Here is a 24595-nt window from a genome sequence, read left to right on the forward strand (position 1 = left end):
AGTAAGGCTCATTTTGATGCTCAAAAGCCTCCCAACTAAATTCATAGAGGTCTGTCTTAAATAAAATTTATGGGAAGCCACTGTATTGGGCTGAGCTCCTGCACTATACCCCAAAAGACAACATCAAACCAGAATTCAGTCTCTTGTGCTAAGGTGCCACATAATCAAACTGAACTTGAATATGTACCAGTTCAAAAACAACAATAAAAACCAGGAGATTCGCAGCAATCTGATCTATGGGACTTGTCTACTTGAGGCAGCATGATAAGGAAGTCACCTCTGTTTTAACCCTGTAAGGGAAGTAACTGTGAAATAACCAACCTTCTTTTTGTTCCCTATTTCTGCTTTTGCAGCCTTTTTCTGCCTATAAACCCAATCTTCTCTGCTTAGCTCATCAGAACATATATTTTTTAGATGTGATGTTGCCCTGTTCATGAATTGTTTAATAAAGCTAATTCAATTTTTAAGCTGAATTTGTTCATATTGTGTTTTTGATAGTTATAGCTCTAAAACTGAAGAGTTTTATGATATTGTAAGTATGATTAAGAGTGTTCAAGGCCAGGCGCAGTGGCTCAAGCCTATAATCCCAGCACTTTGGGAGGCGGAGGCGGGTGGATCACAAGGTCAAGAGATTGAGACCAGCCTGGTCAACATGGTGAAACCCCGTCTCTACTAAAAATACAAAAAACATTAGCTGGGCATGGTGGCACATGCCTGTAATCCCAGCTACTCAGGAGGTTGAGGCAGGAGAATTGCCTAAACCCAGGAGGCAGAGGTTGCAGTGATCCAAGACTGCGCCATTGCACTCCAGCCTGGGTAACAAGAGCAAAACTCCGTCTCAAAAAAAAAAAAAAAGAGTGTTCACTATTTGGGATGGAGGAAAGAGTGAAGTGTGAGACACCTCTTATCACATGCTAAGAGCCATAAGTACAACACCTAATCCACATAAAGGGCCAGCACTGATCTTCTCCAAGGCAGCTTGAGGTAGGAGGAACATACACTCTCAGACTGACCCTGCCACACTGCCACTGTCCTCCACCTAGAGTGCAGAAATGAGCTCCAACTCCATCTCATCAGTTGGCCTACACTGACTCTGCAGGATAAATGAGACTGATGGGTATGCTCTCTCACAAGAGGCCTCGCTGCCACTCACCTTCACTTTGTAGAAAAAGAACAAATGAGCCAAAGTGTATTTGTGTGTGCACATGTACCCTTTACTAACTCCTTGAGAGGAAAAGAAACAAAAAAATGGACAAAAAAAGCAAAGCAGGAAGATAATAAAGATAAGGTCATATGAAGAAACACAAAATACCTTTTATCTTAAAAAACTTTAAGCTGCTCTTTAAAAAATAAATAACATAGACTAATAGTCAAATAAAAATGCCCTACAGAAAGCGGTAAATAAGACAGATAAAGACGTTGTAGAGAAGATAGTTTTAAACACTTTACCATACCTAACAATTTTTTAAAAAAAAAATACTATCCCATTGTTATGGTAAAAATTTACTATGTTTAAATATACATATGAAAAATATATCACAAAACGGGTAGCTCTAAATGGTGAAGAAGGATTTCTCCTTACTTTCTGCTAGTATTTTTTTTCCTATTTTCCTACATTGACTGCATATTATTTTTAAAAAATACTGTTTAAAACAAAGACTACTATATACAATTCTTATTTTATATTCCAAGTAATTAAAATGTTGATAAGACTGGGTTTCTGATAAAAATAATTTAATTTACATTTTAGATGTCAGTTAATTATATTAATAACTCTGGAGAAATTTTTAGCATTATCAAAAAAAATCTACCTCCAATAATAGACCCCTCTAACCCTAAGATCTTAGCAATAAGACCAGAAAGGATTTATTCCAGGAAGACTGTAACTATTTAACTTAAGAAATTATTGTCACATCCACAGAAAAATAAGAAAAACCATATAGTATTGATAGATGACTATAAGAAATCCAGCAATATTAACTACTTACTGCTAACTGAAAACTACTAAAAAGGAAAATAATTTTCTAAACACTATAAATAGCATCTACCATAAAAATACTAGATAATGTAATAGTTAACATAAAAAGCTAAACAATTTCCGTTAAAAATCTGGAACAGGAAAGACCGTTACCCACTGTCATTACTATAGGAGATTTTAGCTATGCAATAAAATATTAAACAGACATATATCTAACTACTATAAGTATTAAAAAAGATAATATCATTTTAAGATTTTATTACATGCTTAAAACTATAAGAAATTATATAAAATATTTATAATAAAAAGATACAGTTAGGATTTATACACTTTCAGAGCACACATATACGAATGCATATGAAAAATTTTCTTACATATTGGTATTAAATGATTAAGAGAAAGGAAAGAAATACCACTAAAAACAAATTAGTAACCACAAACTGGAAGGAAATATTCATGGAACATATATATGACAAAGTGCTCATATTCAGAACATACAAAGAACATCTGTAAATTTTTTAAAAGGTTAGCTGGACTAATAAAAAGAATCAAACAGACACAATAAAAAATAATAAAGGGGATATCACCACTGATCCCACAGAAATACAAACTACCATCAGAGAACACTACAAACACCTCTATGCAAATAAACTAGAAAATCTAGAAGAAATAGTTAAATTCCTGGACACATACACCCTCCCAAGACTAAACCAGGAAGAAGTTGAATTCCTGAATAGACCAATAACAAGTTCTGAAATTGAAGCAGTAATTAATAGCCTACCAACCAAAAAAAAGCCCAGGATCAGACAACTCACAGCCAAATTCTACCAGAGTCACAAAGAGAAGCTGGTACCATTCCTTCTGAGCTATTCCAAACCAAAAAAAAAAAAAAAAAAGAGGGACTCCTACCAAACTCATTTTATGAGGCCAGCATCATCCTGATAACAAAACCTGGCAGAGACACAACAAAAAAACAAAATTTCAGGCCAATATCCCTGATGAACATCAATGCAAAAATCTTCAATAAAATACTGGCAAACTGAATCCAGAAACACATCCAAAAGTTTATCCACCATGATCAAGTCCGCTACATCCAAGGGATGCAAGGCTGGTTCAATATACAGAAATCAATAAATATAATCCATCACATAAACAGAACGAATGAGAAAAACCATGATTATCTCAATAAATGCAGAAAAGGCCTATATCACTGTGTACCCACCAGAATGGTTCTAGAATGGTTCTAAGAAAAAAGACTCACAACACAAACACTGGCAAAAATGTAGACCAACCAGAATTCTAATTCATTGCTGGTGGAATATAAAATAGCAAAACCACTTTGGAAAACTCTTTCAAAGTAAAAATAAGTTGCAGCATACACTTATCCTATAGCCTAGCAATTCTAGTTCTAGTAAATATTTCATTCCAAGAAAATCAAAACATAGGCCCATAAAAAGACCTGTGCACAAATGATTATATTACAGTATGATTTACCATAGCTCAAAACTGAAAGCAACCCAAACGTACAACAGGAAAGTGGACAAACAATGGGATACTACCCAGTAATAAATGGAAATGAATTACCTACCAACATATACGACAAGAGAGAATCTCAAAAACTTCATGCTGGAGACAGGACATACACTATACAAAAAATCCTGTATTTCTACATACTAGCAATGAATAATTCTAAATAAAATTAAGAAAACAATCCCAGACAGACACGGTGGCTCACGCCTATAATCCCAGCACTTTGGGAGGCTAAGGCCAGTAGATCACAAGGTCTAGAGATCAAGACTATCCTGGCCAACATGGTGAAACCCCTATCTCTACTAAAAATATAAAAAATTAGCCGCGCATGGTGGCACATGCCTGTAGTTCCAGCTACTTGGGAGGCTGAGGCAGGAGAATTGCTTGAACCTAAAAGGCTGAAGTTGCAGTGAGCTGAGATCCTGCCATTGCACTCCAGCCTGGGTAATGGAGGGAAAAAAAAAATCTCATTTATAATGGCAGGAAAAGAAACAAAATGCCTAGGTACCAATTTAACAAAAAAAAGCATAGGACTTTTACACTAAAAGCTATAAAACACTGCTGAAAGAAATTAAAGACAATCTACTTATAGAAAGCCATCCCATGTTGAGTATCAGAAGATGTGACATTGTTAAGGTGGCAATAGTCCCCCAGATTGATCTATAGATTTAATACAAACACTAACCAAATCCTAGTGGACATTTTCACAGAAATTGATAAACCAGCCTAAAATTCACATGGAAAAAAAACAAGTTTAAAAAAAGAACAAAGTTGGAAAACTCAGACTTCCCAATGTCAAGCTTATTACAAGCTATAGTAATCAGTATGATATTGGCATAAATATATAAGTCAAGGAAACAGAATTGAGAGTCCGGGAATAAACCCTCACAATTATGATTAACTGAATTGTGCCAGGACAATTCAGTGAGGAAAGAATCACCTTTTCAACAAGTAGCATTGGGATAACTGGGTATCAACATGAAAAGGAATAAATACGAAACTCTATCTCACATCATACACAAACATGAACTCAAAATAGATCACTGTTGTAAATCTAAGAGTGAAAATCATAAAACTCTTTTAAAAATAGGAATAGATGTTCATAATTTGGAATTAAACTATAGTTTCTTATATGGCATAAAAAGCAAAAGCAACAGAAGGAAAACTTCCTCAAAATTAAAACTGTATCAAAAGATACTTTCAAGAAAGTGAAAAAACTCACAGAATGAAAAAATAAATTTGTAAATCATTATCTGACAAAGAATTTTTATTCAGAATATATTTTTAAAAACTCTTATTAAAGTCAATAATAAAAAGACAAATATTCTACTGAAAAATAGGAAAATAATTAGAATAGACATTTCTCCTTAAAAGATATATAAGTAGCCAATATACACATGAAAAGATTCTTAGTACCACTAGTCTTTAGGAAAATGCAAATCAAAATCACAATGAAACTACCGTGTCACATATACTAGAATGACTACAATAAAAAAGACAGACAGTAACAAATGTTGGTGAAGACATGGAGAAAGTAGAAACCTCATTCACTGCTGGTGGGAAGGTAGAATTATACTGCTCTTTTGAAAAAGTTTGACAGTTCCTCAAAATGCTAAACATTTTTATCACATAACCCAGCAATTCTATTCCTAGGAAGAAAGGTAGATTCACTCAAAAACTTTTTTTTTTTTTTTTTTTTTTTGAGACGGAGTTTCGCTCCTGTTACCCAGGCTGGAGTGCAATGGCGCAATCTCAGCTCACTGCAAACTCCGCCTCCTGGGTTCAGGCAATTCTCCTGCCTCAGCCTCCTGAGTAGCTGGGATTACAGGCACGCGCCACCATGCCCAGCTGATTTTTTTGTATTTCTAGTAGAGATGGGGTTTCACCATGTTGACCAGGATGGTCTCGGTCTCTCAACCTCGTGATCCACCCGCCTCGGCCTCCCAAAGTGCTGGGATTACAGGCTTGAGCCACCACGCCTGGCCCACTCAAAAACTTTTAAACAAATGTATATAGCAGCATTATTCATAGTAGCCAAAAAGAAGATATAACCTAAGTGCCCATCAACTGAATAATGGATAAACAAATGTGGTATATCCACACAAAAGAATATTGGGATGAAGCACTGATATATGCTATAATACATGAGCCTTGAAAACATTATGCCAAGAATCTAGTCACCAAAGGCCATATATTACATGTGTCCATCAATGTAAAATGTCCAGAACAGTCCAATCCATATATACAGAAAGACTAGTGACAGCCTGGGACTGGGGCAGAGAAGGGTGAATACAGAAAGTGGAGTGACTGCTACTGGGTATAAGGTTTCTTTGGAGGATGGTGAAAAAAGTTCTAAAAATAGACTGTGGTGATGGTTGCACAAATCTGTGAATTTATGTTTAATAAATCTCAAGTTGTAAGAAAAAAATTACACTCAGCAAAAGAAACAAGATCCAAAAGAATATTACGTGAGTTCATATATTATTAAGTCCTTCTTCAAACAAAACTCATCCACAATGACAGAAATCAAAGAGCAATTGGCTGTAGGGGGAAAGATGAGGGATGAGAGACCTTTCTCGGGTAATTAATATATAGATTAAATGGGTATGTATGTTTGTTAAAACTCACTGACCTCTACATTTAGGATTTATATATTCCACTACATGTAAATTATATTTCAATAAAAACTAAACATAAAAAAAATCCATAACTGAGGTTTATAAAGTGAATATTCTTGGCTTAAGTATTTAAGAAAAAGGGCATTGCGTAGAGAGGGTCCCTAAGACCACTTCCAGGTTTGGTGATTTGTTAAGAAAAATCACAAGTCTCAACATCTTGTCCTCTTCATACCTATAATTTATTACAGTGAAATGAAAAAAAAAAAATCTGCGAAAGGAAAAGGCACACAGAGCAAGTCCAGAGGAAGCCAGCTGCAAGCTTCTAAGCATCCTTTCCCCATGGTGTCATACAGGATGTGTTTAAATCCTCTAGCACCTAACTGTGACAGTATGTGTGAAATACTGTTGACCAGGGAAACTCATTACAGACTCAGTGTCCAATGTTGGGGGTTGGTCATGTAGGCACCCTCTGTTCAGCACATACTAAGATTTCAGACTTCCAGAAGGAAAGGGATTACTTAGCACAAACTATACTGTTAGTACCAACAGATTAAAAATAGCCACTCTTATCAGTTAGGAAATCCATATTCCCAGACACTAGCCAAGGGCCAATCTTGCAAGCAAGGCCTTTCTAAGGATAGCACTTTCAGACCTGCTATGTTAATTCTTTTCTACATAGACATGATATCTGCAAGAACAGATATCATGGAAGATATCATGGAAGAACATACTTCCAAATGGTTCTGATAATAAATATGAGCACCACTACATTAGCATGGAAAGAGAAAAAATTAAGAAAATGTATCAAAATGTTAACAACTGGTAAATCTGGGTGAAGGATTTATGAGAGTATTTAGCAGTATTCTCACACATTTCTTTAAATTTGAAATTATCTCAAAAAGTAAAGAAAAAATTAATAGGAATGGGAAGGATTTTATCCCTGACAATTTTTTATAATAATGAAATATCTAAAAATAACTTCAATAAAAATGCATATACTTACATAAAAAACTACATTATTATACTGAGATATAAAATATTTGATAAGATTTACATATCAGGTTACAAAATGCAAATATTAAATATCACATAGTTTTCTATGAGTCCCAAGTTTTTACAGTAGACCTCTGATCCTATCAGTCTAGCATCTTTTTCCCCATTTCTTACAGCAACAGAATTCTTCTGTTGAACAAGACCCACTCCATGGGGCCATTCATATCGAGGACCCAGTCTCATGCTTTTTATGTGCAGCTGACCCTGCCCTCCACAATCACCTTTACCCCAAAACCATTTCCACCAAAATGATTAGACCTCAGTGATTTGAACTCTTATACCTCACAGTAACTGGCTCAAACATAAGCAACTGACTCAAGATGGGCCAACCAGATAAAGTATTAAGGAAAACTCCTTCTGGTTGCTAGGTTGGGAAAATGAGTCTCAGTTGCCTAGAGCCATCTTACTCACCATGTAGAGAAAGCCAGCAAAACAAGCAGAGCCCAAAGATACAGTGTCCAGACAACATAACTTGAGTCCCCTGGATCCCTGGATGCAGACATACCCGAAGCTACTGTATCTCTGGAACACCCAGTGACATAACTTTCTTTTTCCTTTTTTGGTTGAAAAAAAAACTTAAGCTACCATATTAGGTTTTTGCCTCTTGTGATCAAGTATTAAGATATAATTAAAATCCCAAAACTAATATAAATATAGGTAAAATAAATACATTAAACATGGTAGATGATCCTCAAAGTGACTATAGTAAATCTCTGTAACTCAGTTTATGATCTAAGAAATATCATAAATTAATGAAGGATAAATTATCCATGGTAATAAGTAATGGGGAAAACAGTTATTGGGAAAAAAACAGAGCCTCACTTCACATTCCCAAAATTAACTGCCTAAAACAGCCCAAATAAAGAAGAAATACACCAATACATACCTACATTATTTTCCAGCCACTGATGTCCTTCAATTAGTTGATCAATTATGGCAAAATAATGTGCAGTAGCTTCATCAGGCATAACCCAGCCACCCGTCACAATTTCAAACTGACCATTTTCTATTAAACTAGAGAGAAAATAACAAAAGTCTACATTAATAAATATAAGAAAAGTTCAAATAAAAAACTAAACAAGCATAAACCTTAAGAACAGCCTTTAAATATAACCAGTATGTATACTAGTTGTTAATTTTTTTTTAAACCAGTGAGTGACTTCAACCTCAAGACCCCATGATAGCACCCAGTGTCTCTGTAGGAAAAGCCATGCAGGTCATTTTGGAGGTTCCTTCTAGAAGGGTATAAACTCCCACACAGCCTCAAAGATTCTTAATGTCAAAAGCCACATCTGGTGTATTTCTGAATCTTGCAGAGCACCTAGCAAATTGTTTTATACACAGTATATGCTTGATGAGTGTTTATTGGAAGGCTGTCATTTTAAGCAAAATATTTATTTCAATATACCTGTATCAAAAAGCAGTATTTACTTTAGTCCTTCTGACACCTATAAGTTAATCATGCAAAGTATCCTAAAAAATTTAAAAGGGTAAAGCTAGTCAACACCGCATGACTCTGGGAATACAGGTAACATCATAAAGTACTTTGCTCCAGATTCAGTTGAAATACAGGCTATACAGTTTATTTTTCATTATTGAGTGAAAGGCTCTAACAGCATCATTATTTGTTTATTGGGTATTCCTTTCCCATAATACTATACCAGGTAACAAGATTCCCAGCCCTAATAAAATTGTTTTGAGAAGATACTTTCCCCTGAGAAGAGGAAAAAAAAAATCATAAACAACTAAAAATTTGAAATAGTGCCCAAGCAGGCATAAAAGTCAAGAATTTAAGCAAGTTCTAGAGCAGCAGCTCAGCCTTGTATTCAAGTACTCTGGGAAGTCAAGGCAGGAGGATTGCTTGAGGTCAGGTGTTCTAGACCAGCCTGGACAACACAGGAAGATTTCTTATTTACAAAATAAAATTAAAAAGTTAGCCAGGTGTGGTGGTGCATGCCTGTAGTCCAGCTACTTGGTAGGCTGAGGTGGGAGGACTGCTTGAGCTTGGGAGTTTGAGGTTGCAGTGAGCTAAGATTAGGCCACTGCACGCCAGCCTGGGAGACAGAATAAGACACTGTGCCAAAAAAAAAAAAAAAAGAAAAGAAAAGTAAATAAAAGAAAAAAAAAAAAAGAATTTGAGCAAGTATCTATCTTAAGTGCCACAGATTTGCCAGCTTGCAACAAGATGGTTTGGACAATGGGGTAATATTTCAGAAAGAAGCAAAGCAGTTTTAAAAAGGACATACATCACTGGATGCCTACAGCTAACAGCCAACTCTCAAGCCAAATTTAGTTGAAGCAGACCAGGGGCACAGAGGATGAATAACTATCTTCCTACAAAGCATATGATAGAAGCCACAACAGTAATACAACATGTAATTTACTCAAACATATGTATAATCATACAACCAATAACAGAGTGGATAAAGGATTTAATTTCTTAAAAAATCAAATAATAAATTCCTTGCAAAAATTAAAGAGAGAAATTAAATTTATGTTGCCATGGGAATCACCAACTAATATAATTTCACATGGAGAATACGATGACTCATTAGAATATCTATAGAAACCCATTATCCAATCAAACTTGAGATTCTCAAAGGCCCAAATCAAGAACCTACAATGAAGAAGCTGGAAATTTCTAAAAACTGCACTTCTTTAAGAACACACCTAAATTCAAGGCTACTGGTCCCCCCTTATTGTCAATAAACCTATGTATACAATTAGTTCTTTTTCTTATCTTTCTGGTGATTGCCTGATTTAGCCACAGTCTAGAGGCTATGGACCAGACTTGCCTTATATGCATATGCCAAGCATATGCCTTATGCTTGGCAGCCTGAGATGTCAGCACAGTATGAGATTTAATGTCTAATCATCAAATATGGAAATTTCACCTCATTATTTCAATATCTAATAAACAGTTCTTTCAGAAAATTTCATATATAAATTCGGATATAAATCAAAAACAAACTCAATGCTGATCTTGAATACAGAAAATAAACTACAGATTTAAAAAAACTAAAAAAGTTAAGAGGAAAAAAATTACTCCAATGATAGAGCTTTTCTTTATTCATCTATATTAGTTTTAATTTACAACATAATTCCTGTCCCTCCAGGCATCAATGGTCTTCAAGAAAGTCAACCAGTCAAGAATTACATTATATACAGCAACTAATTTTCCCAGATCCATTTGTTAACAATCCATTTCTTCCCTATGACGCCCGAGATGCTACTTTCATCAAAAACTGAATTCCTACCTGTTACATTAAAGACTATTCTGTCTATTAATTTTGAGGAGGCATGAAAAACTTCCCACTTTATGAGCTAAGAAATATCATAAATTAACAAAGGATAAATTACTCAATGATAATGAGTAATGGGGAAAATAGTTATTCGAAGAAAAACAGAGCCTCACTTCAGATTCCCCAAAATTAACTGTCCAAAGTAGCCCAAATAAAGAAGAAATTTACCAATACATATCTATATTATTTTTCAGCCACTGATGTCCTTTAATTAGTTGTAACTGAACTTATTAAAATGTTTTCCAGCATTTATCTATTTTCTTCTCCTCTATCTTTCCCAGTCTGGCTGGTTTCAACTGCCCTCATATCTTAGCTCAGAGATGTCTTCAGGTGTACCCAAGCTAAATTAACACTCCCAGTGTCCCCCAACCCCACACCACTCTATCCATCACAGTCTTTATCAGAAACCAAAATTACCTTGTTCATTAACAGATCTCCACTCTTTCCCTCCACACCTCTACCCACCATTAGATTTTAAGCTCCAAGAGAGCAGGGACTAGAATGTGCTTTGTTTCACGGTTGCACATCTGGCACTCAAGCTTACTTGGCAGATAATGTTCATTCAAATATTTGATAGATGAATGAGGAATTAACGAATAAGGCCATCAGTTTAATATCAGTATTTACCTACAGTTTTTATGTTAGAAGAAGCTCATAGACATTTGCAAAATAAAATAGAGAAACGTCAGTTAAAATGAAGTTTCCGCTATCTAGGTGCAAGATGATATGATCCAAAATATGATATTAGTAATTATGAAATATGAAGCAGGGAGACATGGGAGACATTACATGAAAAAGCATCAATTGTAATTAGAAAATGACTGAAGATAGAAGAAACAATTAATGCAAATATGACTTAGAGTTTTAATTCCAGGTGTCTAATGGAGTGGTACTATTAATAGACAGTGGAATTGAATGGAGAAAGGAAGTCACTTTGTAGCAATGCATATAAATTTAGACAGGGCTTTTTGATGACAGTGTGACATCCAAAAGGAGTTAATTGAAAAAGAAGAGTAAGTTTAAGAAAAAAGGCCAATTAAAAAGTTTCAAAGAATTATTAATAAAAGAGAAAATAGAGAATGATGGGAAGTTAACAGAAAACAAGCAGAGAGTTAAAGATCAAGCTGAAGAAAAATATAAGAGAAATGGAGATAAGCAAAGACTTGGAATCAATCCAAATACCCATCGATGATAGACTGAACAGGGAAAATGTGGCACATATACACCATGGAATACTATGTAGCCATAAAAAACAATGAGTTCGTGTCCTTTGTAGGGACATGGATAAACCTGGAAACCATCATTCTCAGCAAACTGACACAAGAACAGAAAATCAAACACCACATGCTCTCACTCACAGGCAGGTGTTGAACAATGAGAACACATGGACACAGGGAGGGGAGCATCACACACTGGGGTCTGTGGGGAGGAACTAGGTGGGAGATAGCAGGGGGTGGGGAGTTGGAGAGGGATAACATGGGGAGAAATGGCACATATAGGTGATGGGGAGGAAGGCAGCAAACAACATTGCCATGTATGTACCTATACAACAATCTCGCATGTTTTTCACATGTACCTCAAAACCTAAAATGCAACTAAAATATATATATAATCCTTATTGCTGATAGTGGGCTTTAAGCTCATTACCATTACATTTCTGCATGATTAAAAAAAATGTTAAAGAACAAAAAGAGTAAATCTGAATTTAGCCTGAAACATTCTATAAGAGTAATAAAGAACAATCTGTCCTTTCAGTTGGTAAAAGCCATTAAAAAGCTACCATAACTATGATTTAGAAATAAACACTTGAGTGATTCAGAATAGTAAGCTGAGAAATCAATTATTTAAAAAATTTACATTATTAAAATAGCCATTGAAAATTTATTGGAAAAAAAAAAACTAAAAACAGGACTACCACGTGATCCAGCCATCCCACTACTGAGAGTTTATCCCAAGGAAAAAAATCAGTATCTCAAAGGGACACCTGTACTCCCATGTTTATTGCAGCACTATTCACAACCGCAAAGATATGGAATCAACCTAAGTGTTGATTTAGATGAATGGAAAAAGAAATTGTGGTAATATATACAATGGAATACTGTTTGGTCACAAAAATGTATAAAATCATGTCATTTGTAGCAACATGAATGAAACGAGGTCATTCTATTAAGTGAAATAAGCCAGGCACAGAAAAACAAATATCCTATGTTCTCACTCACAGATGGGAGTTAAAAAACATTGATCTCACAGAAGTAGAGAGTAGAATGATAGATACCAGAGGCTAGGAAGAGTATGTGGCTTAGGGTATGGATGGGAGAGAAGGGTTAAGAGAGGCTGGTTAATGGGTACAAACATAAGTTAGATAAAAGGAACGAGTTCTAATGTTTAACAGCAGAGTAGGATGACTATAGTTAACAACAATCTATTGTACATTTCAAAACAGCTGAAAGAGAGGACTGTAAATGTTCCCAACACTTAGAAATGATCAATACTTAAGGTGATGGATACCCCAACCCTGACTTGGTCATTACACATTCCATGCGTGTAACAAAATATCACATATGCTCCATAAATATGTACAAATATTTGTACTAATTAAAAATATATAAAATAAAACAGCCATCGAGTTAGTCGAGGAAGAATGTGTTATGTTTTTTCTTTTTAAGACTCAATCAGAGTGACTTAAAACCAGCTCATAAGAAAAAGCCAAGATATTATGTCATGGAAGCCAAGGGATTCATATTTTAAAATAGTATGCTCATACAGGTTTTTCAGAAAAATTACATGAGTAGGTCAAAAATAGACATATATATCATAACATATACAAATGATGTCATAATAGTAGACCAGAAAGTACATGGATTTCAGTTTTTCTTAGCATAGTTTCTCTCATCAGATAGAACAAAACATCCCATGGAAGAAAAGAGATGTTATTTTTAATATGAAGCATATTATAATACTATGATACCTGATAGAACAATCAGGTTAGTGAGTACTCCTATTTCATTGAACTGCCCGTTTTTCCAAGGGTATTATCTTCTAACCCATCCACAAGAATGGAAAAACATAATAACCCAGAAGATTCTTAAAGGCAGGAAGGTTTGATTTGATATAAAATATTTGTGGTGTTAAGCAAAAACACTTGCCATTAACAACAACAAAACCCAAAAACGTCAGAAGGACACAAACTTGCCCTGAATTCTAGAGCATATATGATAAGCACTTAAGGAAGCATATGATTAGTGAAAGAGAAAAAAGAAATAGTCCACAAAAAAACAAAGAAAATTTTCAACCTAATTACTGAGAAGCATAGCAATAATCATCATCATTTAGTGACAACTATAAAACCTAGGACTAAAAGTCTTACAGAAACAATATGTCTGGCTTTAAAAAAATATTCACAAGCAACAACATAAAAGCTATGCAAACCTACAAAAAAGTACCATACAAGTGCCACTATTGCTAGTGATGATAAAGATAAAATGAAGACAGATTGTAGCTGTATATTCAAGACTAACAATTTTTAAAAGTAATGATAAATACCTATATCTATAGAAAAATTTACTTAGAATGAATACAGGCACTTTGAAGCATTTCCATTCACAGTGTTCATCAGGTATCAACTGAATTATTTATCTGACAGACATGGGAATACAAAATTACAAAAAAAAAAAAAAAAAGTGCCCACACCATAGGGTATATTGCTTAGTTTCTACCAAGACATTTTCTCTGATGTCTGACAAACTTTTTTACATGTACACTTCATTATATTTCCTAATAAACATGAAATCTAAAGACCAATGTGAATGGATATTGGGTAAGTAAGGGAAACAAAGGAATATCTTTATCTAACAAATTCAGAAACTAGGAAACCAGGAACTAATTTTCAAAATTAGCAATATTTGTATTTCACTTTTTATACTGAACTGACTTGTAACTAATGGTGAAAGACATTAAAATACTACCATGTTTCTATTTCAATGATGAGAAATTTGGTGTAGAACGCTTAAGAAAATTATTGTGCAAAACTAAACTGAGCATATCTGTCGCTCCTCACTTTACCCAAAATACAAAATTTACTGCAAAGCACAACAGCCTGCAAATTATTTTCTCTGAGTGTCACTTTTCCCCCTATGCAAAATCATCGGAATTCGGAATTTGGTCACACACAGAAGGACACACTCAAAGAGCTTTTCTCCTTAATGGGGAAATTGTTACAGACAACTTAGTAGCAAACAATGCATCATTTAGCAAGCTTCAAAGAATCACAAATTAATTTCACATGAGAAAACCAGTTGAATTTCTAATCACACATCTGGGAAAATGGGAAATAATACAAGATGATGTACCGTGTTTCATTCTTAAATTTTAAAAAATTTAAATGGAAAATTCAAAAAGAGAGAAGCTCCCAGTGAATCAATTTATACCCTAAAGATATTCTGCTAATCAGATTCTCTGATTCGTATTCCTTTCATGGAAAATACCTAGTATTCAGAGAAAAAGATTTGTTTTAAAGCCCCGCATATAAGGATTGGGGAAACTCACTGCATGGTTTTGAACATTGTTGATACATATCTATACAAATTTGGTATATGAGGAGCAGAGGGTAAATTAGTCCTTTCTCATTATTTCTTCCTCATTGCAATCCAGCCACATCCCTTCTTTCAGTTAGCTGTCCATGCTGTCTATCTGCCTGGAATGTTTTCCCTTCAAGTATTTGCCTCACTGGTTCTTACTGGCTCACTAGGGCTGTCACTGGCCACCACATCCCACCCATATCCCACCTAAACTGCTATTTTTCAGAAAATCTAAAACTTTTCTTCCATAACATTTATAACAAAATTTAACTGCATATTTGTATGTTTACTATCTTTCTATTCCAATAGACTATAAGTACCCTGAGGTCAGAAATCACATCTGTTCTGTTCATCATTTAACACTGAGTGCTCCTATTAGTATAAAATTGTAAGAAATGGGTACCAATTAAGGCAAAAATAGAAAAAAAGGGAAAGAATACAATCCAGATATTTCAGAAATAACTGGCTCATGAAATGAAGAGAAATTTAATCTCATTCATAAGGAAATGTAAGTTAAAACTTCATTAAGATGCTACTTTTCACCTATCAAATTACAAAGATGAAGAAGTTGTATAGCATACTGTGATGTCAAGAGCACAGACATAGGTAGTCTCACATATTGCTGGCAATAACTATCAAACTGTAAAATGCATATGTACTTTTATCCATGCTCACTGCAAATAAGTCAGAAAATATTTAAAAGTATTTTAAAATAAAAGCATTATATACACTAAAAACAAAAAGACAGACTAAATACATTAGCAAGAGACCAGAAATAAAATTGGGAGTAGTTAAATTAAAAAGTCCCATTCATATGACAGAATTTACTCAGATTCTTTAAGATATATGTTTAAAAAGCACTGGTATGGCCAGGCGCAGTGGCTCATGCCCTGTAATCCCAGCACTTTGGGAGGCTGAGGCAGGCGAACCACGAGGTCACAAGACGGAGACCATCCTGGCTGACACAGTGAAACCCATCTCTAATAAAAAAATACAAAAAATTAGCTGGGCATGGTGGTGCATGCCTGTAATTCCAGCTACTTGGGAGGCTGAGGCAGGAAAACTGCTTAAACCAAAAGGTGGAGGTTGCAATGAGCCGAGATGGTGCCAATGCATTCCCTAGGCAACAGAGCAAGACTCTGTCTTGGAGACAAAAAAAAAAAAAAAAAAAAAAAAAAAAAAAAAACACTGGTATGACACCCATTAGGGGTGCCTATTATTCAAAATAATAAAAAAGCAAGTAAGTGTTGATAAGGATGTGAGGAAATTGGAAATCTGTGCATTGCTGGTGGGATGCAAAATGGTACAGTAGTATGGAAAACAGCATGGTGATTCCTAAAAAAAAATTCAACAAAGAATTACTATCTGATTCAGCAGTCCCATTTCTGGGGATGGAGAGAGAAGGGACCTGGACAGATATCTGCATACCCATATCCATAGCAACATTATTCACGGTGGCCAAAAGGTAGAAACCACCAAAATATCCATCAAAAGATGACTGGATAAACAAGCTGTGGTATATATTAGGTTGTTGCAAAAGTAATTGCAGTTTTTGTCACTACTTTCAACACATACAGGGGAATATCATGTAGCCTTAAAAAAGAAAGAAATTCTGATACATGCCACAACATGAATGAATCTTCAAGATACTATGCTAAATGAAGTAAGGCAGACACAAAAGGACAAATAATATATGATTCTACATATATAATGCACCTAACAGAATAGACAAATTTATAGAGACAGAAAACAGAACAGTGGTTGCCAGGAGCCCAAGAGAAAAAGGAATGGAAAACACTGTTCAATGCATACAAAGTGTGCATTTGGGGTGATGCTGAAGTTCTAGAAATGGATGGTGGTAACAGTTGCGCAATAATGTAAATGTTGTAATGCGTCTGAATTATCCACTTTAAAATTGTTAAAATAGTAAATTACATTTTATGCTTAATTACCACAATTAAAAAATAGACCCACTCAATTAAAAAAAAAAAACCAGCACAATGTGCATGGCATGCTATCATTTGTATAACATATATGCCTATGCTTTTATGTACACATACATATGTTTTCCCATAATCTATAAAATAAACAAGAGCCTGGTCATAGTAGTTACTGCCTGTGAAAAGAGCAAAATAACAAGGAGACAGTAGTGGCTGAGTACCTTACTTTTCTTTGTGTAACCTTTGCATATATTAAAAGTAAATTAAGCCGGGCGCGGTGGCTCATGCCTATAATCCCAGCACTTTGGGAGGCCGAGGCAGGTGGATCACAAGGTCAAGAGATCGAGACCATCCTGGTCAACATGGTGAAACCCCATCTCTACTAGAAATACAAAAAATTAGCTGGGCATGGTGGCGCGTGCCTGTAATCCCAGCTACTCAGGAGGCTGAGGCAGGAGAATTGCCTGAACCCAGGAGGCGGATGTTGTAGTGAGCCGGGATCACGCCATTGCACTCCAGCCTGGTTAACAAGAGCGAAACTCCGTCCCAAAAAAAAAAAAAAAAAAGTAAATTAAACAAAATTTTTTCACAACTATAAATGCTATATCCTATGTCTCCTAAGCACTGAAAACTAAGAAAACAGGCCAGACATGGTGGCTCACATCTGTAATCCTAGCACTTTGGGAAGTAGAGGCTGGCAAAACACTTGAGGTCAGGAGTTCCAGACTAGCATGGCCAACATGGCAAAACCCTGTCTTCACAAAAAATACAGAAAGTAGCTGGGTGTGGTGGTACATGCCTATAATCCTAACTGCTTAGGAGGCTGAGGCAATTGCCTGAACCAGGGAGGAAGAAGTGGCAGTGGGCCAAGATTGCAACACTGCACTCCAGCCTGGGCAACAGAGTTAAGCTCTGTCTCAAAATAGCTTAAAGATAGTCATGAAATTTTATTTAAAACTATTTCTTGAGAACAGGTGCAGTGGCTCACACCTATAATCCCTGTGTTTTGGGAGACCAAGCCAGGAAGATCACCTCAGGCCAGGAGTTTGAGGACCAGCCTGAATAATATACTATTTCTACAAAAAAATAAAAATAAAAAAATTAGTCAGGCATGGTGGCATGCACCTGTGGTCCTAGCTACTCAGGAGGCTGAGGTGGAATATCACTTCAGCCCAGGAGTTTGAGGCTGCATGAGCTATGATAGCACCACTGCACTGCAGCCTGAGTAACAAAGACTCTGTCTCTAAAATAATTAAATAAAATAGAAATAAAAATAAATTTCTCATATGGTTCAATTAATCATTTTTGCCAAGTTTTGATAAGCAGGGGATATACTTTAAATCTTTCACTGTATAGTAAACAATACTTCATTCATAAAATACTCATTCAAAAATAGGTTGAAAAATGTGAAAAAGGTTAAAGAATAATGTTTAAATGAAATTTAAAAACTCACTTACTACTCTGATATATGTACAAAGGGTTATGGTAGGCAGGGTTTTTAACCAACTCAATTTCCTTAACATTATACCATGAACATCTTTCCAGATCAAGAGAGACATATATCATTATTTATATTGTATTGTATTTATTATATTGTATGTTTATGTTGTATTACATTTTTTAAAATATTTTTCATTGATATAACAATATACAATACACATATTTTCATTCTCATAAATTTTGACAACTGTGTAATCACTATCCAAAATAATATATAGACTACTTCCAACAATTCAGAGAGTTTCCAATCCATACTCACCCACTCACCCTGACCCCAAAAAACATTCTGACAATCTGAATTCTATCACAATAGATCAGTTGAGTCTATTCTCAGACTTCATAAAATGGAAATCAAACAATATTTACTCTTCTTTCTGGCTTCTTTTGCTTAACAGTTGTGAGATTCATTCATATCACTGTGTATTTCAGTATTTATCTTTTTTTTTTTAGTCCATCACCTTACTGAAGGACACTTAAGCTGTTTGCAGTTTGAGGTTACTGGGGAAAAGTCTGCTATGAAAATGTACAAGTCTTTTTGTGAGCATGTTTTCATTTCTCTTGGGTAAATTCCTAGGAGTAGAGCCCCCAGATCACATGGTATGTATTTTAAGTTTAGAAAACTCTTTGGAGACTTTTCAGAAAGTCGCCCCCATTTTACATTCCCACCCGTAATATGTAAGAGTTCCTGTTGCTACACATTCTTGCCAACTCTTGATGTTGTCATCTTTTTTATTTTAGCCATTCTAAAAGGGTTGGAGGCAATATCTTGTAGAAGTTTTGATATGTATCTCCCTGATGGCCATGTATTACCCAGTTTCTACACACACACCTTCGCCACCCACCCTCCCCCATTGCTGCTAATAAACATCTTTCAGGTGTTGGAACATGCCCTTGTTAATCCCTGGCCCATAATCACAATTCTCTTCTCACAACCTGGAATTCTTTCTACCCTCTGACACCCACTTCTTGACTGGCTAGTTCTAGTCATCATTCAGGTTTAAGCTTGAGTATCATTTGCTTCAGGAAACCTTCCAAGACCCCCTTCTTGCCTCTACAGAAGATAACCCTTTATTGTAATACTGTGTTTAATTACATGTCTCCTCTGCTCTTTTCTGAGGGCTGGGACCAGGTCAGTCTTGCTTAACTCCTGCATTCCTAGAGCGTAGCACAACAAATACATTTGTTGAACGAATGGCAGAAGTTAATAAGGGAAAGCTTCAGAGATGAGGTAATATTTTAGCTGAGTGTTAAAAATGACTCAGACTGAAATTATCTAGTCCACAAAAGGAAAAAAATAAAAATCCAAACTGAACACAGGCAAATTCCTAAGAAGCACAAAACAGCATGTGTCTGAGGACACCCGTGGCTCAGAATGTCTAAGAGTAGAGTGTGAGGCAAGAAGTGATTGGAGATAAAGATGAGCAAGTTGGGAGGAATCAGACAGAAAAAGTCAATATGTGTCAGGCAAGGGGGCTGGCCTGTACCTTTTGAGACTGAAGCATCATAAAGCATTTTAAAGCAAACATGGTGGGACTCACATATTTAAAAACTAACTCTTGATGAAATGGCTGACACTTAAAAGTGGCACAGCTGGTAATGGAAAGACCATTTGGAGGTTTTCACAATAGTAGGAGACAAGAGCAATGGAGATGAAAAGCAGGATCAGAGTCTGGAGACACTGAAGAGGCAGAAGTCACAGAGCTTAGAGAGTGACTGGATGTCACAGGAAGCGGAAGTAGAAAGGCAGAGCACCATGGACGTTGAGACTATTTGCCCACTATTTTTGGGGCTTGGGTCCTAATTTCACACTTACTAGCTGGGTGACCTTAGGCACTTTCCTTAACACCTCTGCCTCAGATTCCTCAACAGGAGAATGACGATGATAAAATGCCTTAACTCAAGAGAATGCTAGAGGATTGGCTGAATAAACACAAGAGTGCTTAAAATGTGCCTGCCACAGAGTAAGCACTAAGTATTATCTCTTACTACCGCCACTAACTAGAGAACAAGAAAGACGTCCAGGTTTGATCTTTAGATCTGTAAGTAGTCCAAATGCCTAGTAATTAAAACAACAGTGTAGACAAGCATGCAAAACGAAGAAAACCAAGTCGTGTTCCCCAACACGAGAGAACAGGAACATTTGGGAAGTAAGTAGAGGAGGAAATCAGAGAGGTGATGAAACAGCAATGTTTGGCAGTGCAGGAATAGACCTGAAAGTGAAAGAGCTCAAGGTCACTTTGAAGCCAAAGAAGAGAGAATTTCAAGGAGAATGGAGTGGTCAATATCAATGCTGCAAATCCTCTTTGAGGACTGACAAAATATTCAAGGATGAATGGAGCACCTGAGAAGTCCTTCATGGCTTTTACAGGTATCCATGATATAAACAGATGCCAGCGGTTGAAGGGAATGCGAGGTGGAAGTACAGCGGCCTCACTCAAGATGAACTGGGATTGGAGAGGTAGGGCTAGAACATATACTTTCTAAAATAAACGTAAACCACTGCTTCGACTATTAAAACAAGTTATTTTAGACCCTGGTGTATTGCTTTCAGTGCTTTGATGAAATGCTAAATATCTTTAGATTCTAAACTCAATCCAAATCTGCAAATGACTCTGAATATGACAAGACACACTGTAATTTCCCATTGCTCTATAAATTGTACAGTAACCTTCAGTTAAATACCATAAAATCCAACCTGTATTAAATGTATAATAAATTAGTCTGTATATGAACATTTATAGTCCACTTTCTTAGAAAAACCCAAGATGCACATTAGTTAAGTTTGGATTCTCATTTAAGCATGTAACATCAAATATTTCTCTGATTTCAAGAAGCAAGCAGAGATAGTTGAGCAGAAGGTAAAAGATTCACCAGGGGAAAAAATGTAAGAAGATAGTACAAGGACTACATAAACAAAGAGTTTGCATTTTTGCCAAAGCATTGAAACCCAGCAATTCAGTGAAGATAAAAAAATCTATACTAACTGATGGCACCATCCTCCCAGCACACATTTGGAACCCTTTTTCACCCTAAAAGATCCAGAAAGAGAAACGGGTCAAGACTTTAGTGAATACACAAACTGTTCTTAGGTTCTAACAACTCGGTGGGTGGGTTTCTCCACTCAACACTAGTCTCAATAGCAAGAGCAGATGCAATATAAAAGCTGTTCCAATGTCTCAAATCCCAGAGAGGAACAATGAATCTGTAACATGCTGGGTGCTAGTCACAGGAAATGCTAAGGCTAACGTTTCAGCTGCTTGACTCTCAATAAGGGTTCACATTTTGATGTATTATAAATATCATGCGGTATTTAACAGCATTTAGCCAAAAATATTCCAATGTGAAGCCTATAAAGTTGAAAAAAAAAATTACTACACCAGTCGTTTTCAAAATAAAACAAGTGTAGAAGATAATACGCTGATTATTTAATGGAAGGCAGGTTCTTTAAATCCACTGGATATGTATTACAAGTAGGTACCATGATTATAATTGATTAGATTATTTCAGATCACAGAAAAACAAAAAATCTAGATGTTGTTTGCATAGATCTCTCTTTAGCTAACTAGATTTTCACCTTTAAAAGCTTATAGAGTTGAATAATGCTATAGGGGGAGGCGAAAAGAATCAAACAAGTCACTTCTGGAATAGATTATGAGGATCATTTGAGTATGTTTCTGTTAAGTTCCCACAATCAATTGGTATTCTTCAGGGACAATGAAAGCTTATATGGAACTCTGCTGGAATTAACAGGTTCTGCTTTGCAACAGCTAGCTTGCAAATTTAGCTACGGATATTTAATCCATAGCTCATCTTCAAAAAGAAAAACAAGCCACTGCATAAGCATTACACTAGAAGTCATACAAAAAAAATCTATTAGTAATGCCACTTAGTACAAGCTCAGAATTTTAAATAACAGGAGCAAACCTAAACATCTATTAAGTTTTCCTCTGAAAAACATACATTTAAGCAACTAACACTAAAAATGTTTTGTTAAAGTAAGTAGGGGGGAAAATGCTATTACCCTAGTTCTACAAATAAATGTAGTAAGTAAATACAAGTGAATTATTATAGCTAGAAGGGAGAGAATGTTAGCAAATCCTGACCAGAAACAGAACTAATCTGGCTACAAAACCATTTTTCCTTCAAGCAAAATGATACCATTTAGGATCAAGCCTATATTCCAGAATATTTTCCAATGCCAAAAACAAGCTGTTCTCAGAAGGAGTCTGAGTGAGACAAAGATTGAGGACTAGATTCTAATCTGTAGTCCCCTCCAATATCTTACCATCTTATATCCTTAATAGTGGACTGATTCATAAAATTGCCATTTTTGCATATCAGAAGTAGTCTAATATTGATTATTTTATATGGTTCAACCTAAGAAAAATAACGAACAGAGTAAGTAAAAAGAGAGAGAGGGAGAAAATTTGCATCCAGGTAGAGTCAGGAGAAAGAAGCCATCTGCAGGCCATAAAATTGGCAGCATTTCTGACAGATATGGCACAGGTAAAACCAAAATATTTCAAGTATTGACCTGCAACTGCCCTGCATGAAAAATCAGCATGGGATCCCCGCATAAATAAGAAGATTCCGAGAAATTCTGTCAACAGCTCCTAATCTGGAGGGCCAAGGACTGAAGCAAAGCTGAGTCTTGGGATAGATACTAATCACAGATTCTTCACCCTCATGACTCTTGTGTGAGCCCCCTCTGCAGAAGCCTCTCTGCCCATGTATTGTGACTGCTGCAGAGGCAGTCTCCCTAATGAAGCCATGCTGGGAGGGAGCCAAGCATGGCTGGCCTCACTGGACCACAAGCAGCAGGCAGTAGACCAGTTTCCTTCTGAGGTGGCTGGACAGGCCACATCTCCTACCTGGCTTACAGGACACAAAAAACAAAGCTAGATGCAGAAAGCCAGCCCCAGGCTCAACAGCTTCATCAAAGAAACAGAAGACCCTTCACAGACGGGGCACTCATTTTCCAGATCTTCTCACAGCCCCAGCTCCTCCCTTCTCCCACTCATTTTCCAGATCTTCTCATAGAACAGCTCCTCTTATAACCAGGACACCTTCCCCAACTGCTGATCCCTGATTCTCATATAATCTTCCAGGATGTAATTCTCCAACAGAGGAACTAAGGAGAGATCCTAAGTTTCTGTCAGCTAGCTTTCTGGTTTGCAAGCAATACAAACTGACTCTGGAGGCTGTCTTGAACACACAGAACTGAAGACCAGTTAAAAGTCCAGGCTTAACAAAGGACTGGAGGAAAATGAGAGGTCATGCTGCAGGGAACACAGGGATCTTATCACAGGAAGAGTCTTGCAAATGCAAGGTGCTGTCAGGAAGGACCAGTAATCATTCTCTGTGTCTGCTTCCCTCCCTCCATCTGTCAGCCCTCACTTCACTCTAAAGATTCAAAGCCCTGGGAAATAATATGCTGATTAACTGAGTTCATAGCTGACCCGTCTGAGTTAGGGCAACAAGGAGGAGGATCTGACTTCTCTGGGTGAGAGACAACTTCCCAAAAGGAAATCAGGTGAAGTGGATGCCGGTCAGCCACTAATAACTAATACCCACAGCAAGGAAACTGAAAGTATCTGGTTGGAAAAGAAAGGGATTCAAGGCAAGTTGCATCATGTTTTGGGACAAATTCCAGGTGTGGATATAGTTGTTCTTGCTCACAAATTAAAAGGAGGAAAATACTTGGACTTAAGAACAACAATACAAAAAGCACAGAAGTAAGATTAGAACCAAACACTCAAAGCCAGAAAAGACTCACTACCAGAGAGTACTGAACTGAGTGGGTAGCAAGGAAGACTCCTGGGAAAGATCTCCCAAAGCACAGTAAATATAACCAATTAAAAATGCATATGAAAAAGAGAGACTAGAGACACAATAACAAGGTAACTCAATTCTAAAACAAATGAAACAAAAACAGTAGTGAATTAGTAAGTGCAGAACATATAAGCTAAAGAAACATTTGAATTGGTAGATGGAAATCTTAATGAAAAGTTATATACACTTGGATATATAACTTGATGAAAATTTAAAATTTCATAAGTGAGCACAGGGGAAAAGTTATCTTCAATGAAGCATTATA

The 24595-nt window shown here is 36.1% G+C and overlaps 1 protein-coding gene across 1 annotated transcript in view; it reads right to left on the minus strand.

The window, feature by feature from the left end:
* MAN2A1 (mannosidase alpha class 2A member 1) overlaps positions 1-24595 on the minus strand; it is a 174776-nt gene that overhangs the window by 104646 nt on the left and 45535 nt on the right. The window contains exon 5 of the mRNA XM_003920707.4: positions 8066-8193. Within this exon, the coding sequence (XP_003920756.1) occupies positions 8066-8193 (128 nt within the window). The remainder of the gene's footprint in view (positions 1-8065; positions 8194-24595) is intronic.

This window comes from Saimiri boliviensis, chromosome 1, assembly GCF_048565385.1.
Source record: "Saimiri boliviensis isolate mSaiBol1 chromosome 1, mSaiBol1.pri, whole genome shotgun sequence".
NCBI classification, from domain to species: Eukaryota; Metazoa; Chordata; class Mammalia; order Primates; family Cebidae; genus Saimiri; species Saimiri boliviensis.